The 7505-nt window shown below is 42.9% G+C and overlaps 1 protein-coding gene across 1 annotated transcript; it reads left to right on the forward strand.

The window, feature by feature from the left end:
• The first annotated feature begins 200 nt into the window (after positions 1 to 200).
• Positions 201 to 2489, forward strand: LOC306866919 (uncharacterized protein). Its single transcript, XM_079412365.1, has 3 exons — positions 201 to 725; positions 1244 to 1376; positions 1489 to 2489. Exons 1-3 carry the CDS (start codon positions 538 to 540, stop codon positions 2239 to 2241), a joined length of 1074 nt encoding a protein of 357 aa, XP_079268491.1. The 5' UTR covers positions 201 to 537; the 3' UTR covers positions 2242 to 2489.
• Positions 2490 to 7505: the final 5016 nt, after the last annotated feature.

Genomic DNA, 7505 nt, shown 5'->3' on the forward strand with positions numbered 1-7505 from the left:
GACAATTTAGGCTAAATTGTATATGCAAAATTCAACTGCATTAACTCAGACATTAGACAAAAACAAAGGAACAATTGCAAGAATAAGAAAAACCACAGATCATTAACGGGATCGTGAGAATAATTTTATTACGCTGCATTGTAGCAAGGCATTTGAAAGTAGCGCCAACTCTTTTGTCCCCTTTTGCTTTCCGTACATCCAGTTGTGTTTTGGTGTATTTGCATGCTGCCGTGTTGCCACATCCACAGTCTTTTTTCCGCGGAATTGGCTACTTTGTGCAAATGTTTGATGAATAATTTGTATCAGGTATATTACACAGACCTGGCAACCCACTAAGCAGAAACGCTTCGTCGAGGGGGAACAGGAATTCCAAAGGGGAACGGAATCGACTGCTACACCGGCCGCAGACGTCTGAAGAATGGAACTGTCCCGTTGCTTTTTCATTGGAACAACTTCAGTCTTCCAGCCCCACGGACCGGAGTTTGGGAAAGGGTAGAGCGACCAAACACAGACACACTGCATACCGAAGCCCCCTCTATGGACGTGGAATATTCGGACCACGACTACTGCTCCAGTGCTGAGCCTGCTGCGCTGGATTTGTCCCTGGACCACAATGAAGATCAAATAGCGAGGCTGCAAAAACGAATTGAGGAGATAACCATCAGCACCAAGTTCTGTTTGGAGCGGTTTGCTGCCTCCGATGATGACATTAGGTTTTACACAAGGTAAGCTGACTCAGAAGTTCCATGAACATTCATTAACACATTAATTTCACCTCACCTCACCAGACGTACTGCAGCAGTGACCAACAGTAAACTGCAATGCACATGTGCAAATCCCTCTCGTCTACGGCAAGTCCAAAAGGACATATGTTACACACTGATAAGTATATTATTCTGTAAACGCTGGCATTAGGCTTTTTATTCTATCTCCTAATATAATGTTGTATTAATGGGAATTACGACTATAGGATGCTAATAAATCTGCAATTTAAAACTGTCTATGGGCACTTAACATACCATCAAATAAAATATGGGTTACACTTTATTTTATTGTGTCCCTGTTACAGTGTAATTTTGCATTTAAGTACTGAGTAATATTAATGAATTACATGTACTTACTGTAGGGTTAGGTGCATGTAATTATGCCTAATTTATAGTTATTACTATAATAAATACATGCAACATCTGTAAATTTAGGAACATTTAAATAAAGTGTTACTGAAATAATGTATGTCCCACAGGTTTGCGACTCATGCGCACTTGATGGCCTTTTGGAGGCAGATAGAGCCAGCAACAGGCAAGATTATGCGCGTGACAAGAGCACGGACTGCAGCCAGGACAGATGAGGTCCCTCATGCTGTCAATGCAACAACGGTACATGTAGTCTGAAACATTTAATGTGATTAAGATATCTTTTTGTTTTACAATAAACCTTTCTGTGCCAGTTATGGTGTAATAGTAATAAAATATTTTCTTCTTTTCACAGTCTCTTCAACCCATTGATGAGTTTTTTCTGTTCATGACATATCTGTCATTGGGTCTGGTGCAGAAGGATCTGGCCCACAGATTCAGAATCCACCAATCTACTGTAAGCCGCATAATCAACACATGGGCTAACTTTCTCTACACTGTGCTTGGAGCTGTTGGCATTTGGATGGATGAGGAGACTGTCAAAGCTCACATGCCAGATGTTTTTCAGTCTTACTCAGATACACAAGTGATTTTGGATTGCACTGAACTGCGCTGCCAAACACCACACTCTCTTCTCCTTCAAAGCGAGGTATTCTCCAACTATAAATCTCACAGCACTTTCAAAGGGTTGATTGGGATGGCTCCTCACGGTGCTGTAACCTTCGTGTCATCTCTCTATGAAGGAGCCATCAGTGATAGAGAGATCCTAAAGCAGTCTGGTATTGTGTCTCTTCTAAAACCAACAATGACTGTAATGGTGGATAAGGGTTTCCTTGTGGAAGACTGTGTGCCGTGCAAAGTCCACATACCTACCTTCCTGTCAAAGAGAGCACAACTGTCTGGGCCAGAGGTCAGGAAAACACAGTCTATTGCAAGACTCAGAGTCCATGTTGAGCGCCTCATTCGAAGGGTGAAGGAGCACAAGATATTCAGTACAGCAATACCTCTTTCTCTCACAGGAAGCATCAACCAACTGTACACAGTCGCCTGCCTCTTGGTTAACTACCAAAACGGGCCCTTAGTTAAAGCCTGGGCAAGCAATTGCTAATGCTGAAGAAGCAGAATTAGACAGGCAGAAATGTTTTTTATTACTGTATAATCACATAAAATAATCATTTTTGTTTTAACTTTAGAATGAGTCCTTATTCACTGTATATAATTTGAAATTTGATTTGAAATTAAATTGTCAACAAATATAGAATTGTGAAACAAATATTTTAATTACATTTTGATGACATGAAAAGACAAAATAAAATGTTTGTAAAATCATACATCAATTAATTTCCTCATTTCCTCAGCACTGTGCCTCTTTAGTTATTTGTGCATAGAGAGGTATTTTGGCAGATATGTAAAAAAGAAAAACAAATCACACCTCTGTTTCAGGGAGCTTAACACAGAATTGTCTCTGTAAATGCGCTGCACAAACATGTCATCATGGGCACAGACAACAAAGTCACACCATTACTGCCCCTGCACTTGCCAATAATAAGCATGGCTTTCCTTTAATTTATATGTTCCATGATCAACTCTGAGGTACCTGCAGTCGACGTAGTTTAGTGCATTTGGGCATTTCATCTCAACCAAGCCAAATGATGGTCTCTCAAGCGGGTCATATACCAGCCCATCCGGTGACGCACCCAGCCAAGGTGCATCTGGATGAATCACCAGTCCACATTTCCTTAAGTTCAGGTTTTTAAGAGTTGCATAGTCCTTTAAGGCACCTGCCTCCATATCCAGTCCCCTCTTCATGTGTGTTGTTTGTCGTGTCCCTCGGATGATCCTCTCAGCTAGGTTTTCTGCAGAATTTGGACCTCTAACATGGCTAACCTCCCTAAAATTTGAAGCAGTCACCCTCTCTTTCCTCAGTGAATGCCACTCAGGTGCTGCACTTTGACATCTGGTTGATTCCTCAATGAGGTGTGACTGCAACAAAGTCACAGACAGTGAGTGGAGATGCAGCTGTTCCTGGTTTGTTGGGACATATGTACAGTCTGTTGGCTTTAAAAGGTAGCCCTCTGGTGGCACTTTTGGGAATGGGGGTGCATCCTTATGGGTGATAAAACCATCAGGTGTAGGTGGTGGATGCTGATACGATAGGATACTGCCAGCTTGTACCTTACCGAAAATGGAGTCCATGAGTGGCTTGTCAGGTGAGAGATTCATTGTGCAGATAAGGGGAAGAGATCCTGGTTTGAAGTCAGCATAGACAGCTTTAGGGTCGAGTGTTGATGGGACTGGCAGCTCACCACTGTAGGCCTTGTATAGTGAAGATCTGGAATAACATTATCAGGGAATCAATAAACAATTTTGCTACAGAGTATAGTATAGCATGCATGTTTACACTGACTGCATACCTGATTCCACTTGCTGAAGTAGCACCTGGCTTGGGCTTCACTACCACCATGGCATCCACCGGTCCCGGCTTCACTCCCTATTTATTAGATGCCATCAAAACTATAGCAAAAGACTATAGCAAAACAAACATTATGTCAGATATTTAATTGATACAAACCATTGTTCGTGGTTTATGCCACTTCTGTTCTGTTTGGGTGCATGATAGGACAGGAGGGACGACAGACATTCCAGATTCATAGTAATGGGCTGTCTGGTAAAGCAAAGCAACCAAATGGTTGCACAACCCACTCCCAGCCACACAGGAGCAGGAGCTGTTAACAAGCACAACTGGCTCTGAATCACGTAATGTCATCTGAAATACACAAACAACAGTTTCAAGGTAGAACATGAGCAGTTTGAAGGGTAGCCGAGTAAGGGAAATAGCCAGCATTCTGCATCTGTAGCCATCACATCATGTAAAACTACATTTCATATCATTATTCTTCAGATTTTAAAATAAACTCCCTGTGTGTTATAGACTAACTAGAAAGCCTGCACACTCTGCTACCCTGTATCTAACTGCGGTAAAGTTAGTTTCATATTCATATATTCAGATTTTTGCCCTCAATAACTTTCTTATGGTGTATTCAAAATGATTCATATGAGTAAATTATTATTATAAACAAGTATGACTATCAGCTCCAACTCTTGTTTTCTCTTGTAGTCGTTTTATTTTAAAAAAATGCAATTTTTTGTAGCTCATTGTCAATGATATTAACTCTTTTGCATCCACAGTTGGAAAGCTATTGACAAAAATTCTGAATGTGTGATTATGAAACCAACTTTGCCGCAGTGTATCTCCATTACCACTGTTTCAGCTATAATTTGCAGTGATAATGCAGTGCTATTCATCTGTCGTAGAACTGCATTACATTTTTTATTCTTATTAATTTTGTACAATAATCATCCATACTAGCTAAGATAACTGCTGTGGTTATCCAAGCTGAACAGTGGTAACGTTAGAAAAGTAAAAATTGAACTGGACTGAACATGTCCAACAGAACTTTGAACGTCACTTTTAAGCTACTACTCCTACTCTCAGTTGGTGTGGAGTCTCTGCTTTCCTCATAGAGCGGTAGCAGTGAGCTTTCACTGAGATCTGATTTGTGGCCCTGATTTTACCTGACACTTTCAGACAAAATTACAAACACATTAAATTTCAAACATTTATACTAACGTGATTAGCCTGCTGCTGGACGGATCGTAAAAAAATAATAGCAGTTCAGTTCAGGCTAGCTGAATTTACCTTCATAATTGCAGAGATACGAAGACACATAAAACTTGAAACCTTTCTCAAGTTTGCTCTGTGGCGTTGTACTGCACATCCTTATACAATTCTTCGCACATCATTGATTGTAAATTTGGGCAACTCCAGCAAACACCGGGTAAAATTCGTCGACTCTGCCATAATCGCGTTTTTCTCCGCTTCAAACCTCTCCAACCGGAAACGGAAGATTCAAGATTCAAGAGTTTTATTTGTCACATACACAATTATACAGAGTATAACCAGCAGTGAAATGTAGGTCAGGTCCGCTCCAAGGACAGTGCAATTATAAAGTATACAAATATTAAGAGAAGAAAAGTAGAAAAAAAAAATAAAAAAATAAAAGAATAAAATAAAAAGATAGATAAAAAATATAAATATAAATGTGCAGGTCAGTATGTTGTTGACTTAAATAGTACTAAGAGGAATGTGCAAAATAATGTGCAAAAAAGTTGTACAGGGTATATAATAGCAGCAATATGAGGTAGAGAAAAATTATGAATAGCTTATTGATATGGTGATATTTACATGGAGTCAAGTGATGTTATGACAAAGAGTTATAGTTTAGGAGCCTGATGGCCTGGGGGAAGAAGCTCCTCCTAAGTCTCTCAGTTTTTGCCATCAGGCTACGGAAGCGCTTACCAGATGGAAGCAAAGTGAATAGACGGTTACCAGGGTGATTTGAGTCCTTGATTATTTTGACAGCTCTATTTTTGCAGCGTTTGAGGTAGATGTCCTGCAGAGAGGGGAGAGCAGACCCTGAGATGCGCTCAGCTAAGCGCACAACTCTCTGTAGTGCTTTGCAGTCCTGATTGGAGCTGTTTCCATACCACACTGAGATGCACTGAGTCAATACACTTTCTATGGTCCCTGAATAGAAAGTTTTCAGGATTGCTGGTGAGACCCTGAATTTCCTCAGCTGTCGCAGATGGTACAGTCTTTGCCTGGCTTTCTTTACCTGTGTTTGGATGTGTGTAGTCCAAGTCAGGTTCTCGGAGATGTTTACACCGAGGTACTTGAAGCTGCTCACCCTCTCCACAGGGGTCCCACTGATCATAAGAGGAATGTAGGGCTGCTGCTGTCTCTTCCTAAAGTCCATGATCAGCTCTTTAGTTTTGCTCACATTCAGAGAGAGACAGTTGTCCTGGCACCATGATGTGAGTCTCTCTACCTCATCCAAGTATGCGGTCTCATCGTTGTTGGAGATGAGGCCCAGAACCACAGTATCATCAGCGAATTTGACACTAGATGTGGAGCTGTGAGAGGACACGCAGTCATGCGTGTAGAGAGAGTAGAGCAGGGGACTCAGGACACAGCCCTGTGGGGCTCCTATGTTCAGAGTGATGGAGTTTGAGGTGAACTGGCCAACTTTCACCACTTGAGGTCTGCCGGTGAGGAAGTCTTGAATCCAGTCACAGAGTGAGGAGTTTAGGCCGAGGTCTGTGAGTTTAGATGCCAGCTTGATGGGGACTATAGTGTTGAAAGCTGAGCTATAGTCAATGAATAGCAGCCTTACATAATTTCCATTGTTGCTATCCAAGTGTGTGAGGGAAGAGTGGAGAACGTGAGAAATGGCATCGTCCGTGGATCTGTTTGGGCGATAGGCAAACTGAAGAGGGTCCAGAGTATCAGGGATGGAGGAGCAAATGTGGCTCTTTACAAGTCTCTCAAAAACCTTCATGACTATAGATGTGAGGGCAACTGGGCGATAGTCATTCAGGCAAGAGGGTTTATTGTTCTTTGGCACAGGGATAATGATGGATTTTTTGAATGAGGTGGGAACCACGGCGGTAGCAAGGGACTCATTAAAGATAGAAGTGAACAAACCAGCGAGCTGATCGGCGCAGGACCTCAGAACACGGCCGGTTATCCCATCAGGTCCGGCTGCTTTCCTGACGTTCACTTTCTTTAGCGCCCTCCGAACCTCATCCTCCGACACGGTGATTACAGGATCATCGCTGCTCTGCCTGTTGCTTCCAGACGCGCTGGTCGGCAGAAACGCGCCGCCGCCATTGCCATCGAAGTGGCCGTAGAAGATGTTTAACTCGTCGGCCAGCAACGGATCTGCTCTCACCTCCGCGGAGGATTTGTTTCCGAAGTCACAGATGGTCCTCAGTCCCTGCCACATCCGTCGAGAGTCGTTGAGCTGGAAATGAGACTCAATTCTCTCTCTGTATCTGTGTTTGGCGGCTCTTACTGCGCGTCGGAGAGCATAGCACGATGCTTTGTACTCGCTCGTATTCCCAGACAGAAGAGCCTCATTGTAAGCGGCGGTGCGTGTGTTAACCGCGGCACGGATTGTTCTGTCCACCCACGGTTTCTGATTGGAGAATGTCCTTATCGTTATTGTTTCTGTAGCTTGCTCGGTTAGCGTGTTTACGAAGCTTAATGCTACATCCGTGAACTCGCTGACGTCAGAAGAACTCGCCCGGAACATGTCCCAGTCGACGTCATCAAGCGCCGCCTGCAGCATAGTCTCTGAGTGGGAGGACCAGCGCGTCACTACTCTCTGCACCGGAGGTTCCTGAACGAGCCTTTGTTTGTATCTCGGTGTTAGAAAGATGGCGGCATGGTCCGATTTGCCAAAAGCCGGTAGTGAGCGGGCTTTGTAGGCATCCTTGAACTGAGTGTAGCAATGATCCAGTGTGTTTGGT

This window comes from Barbus barbus, assembly GCF_936440315.1.
Source record: "Barbus barbus genome assembly, chromosome: 4".
Taxonomy (NCBI): Eukaryota; Metazoa; Chordata; class Actinopteri; order Cypriniformes; family Cyprinidae; genus Barbus; species Barbus barbus.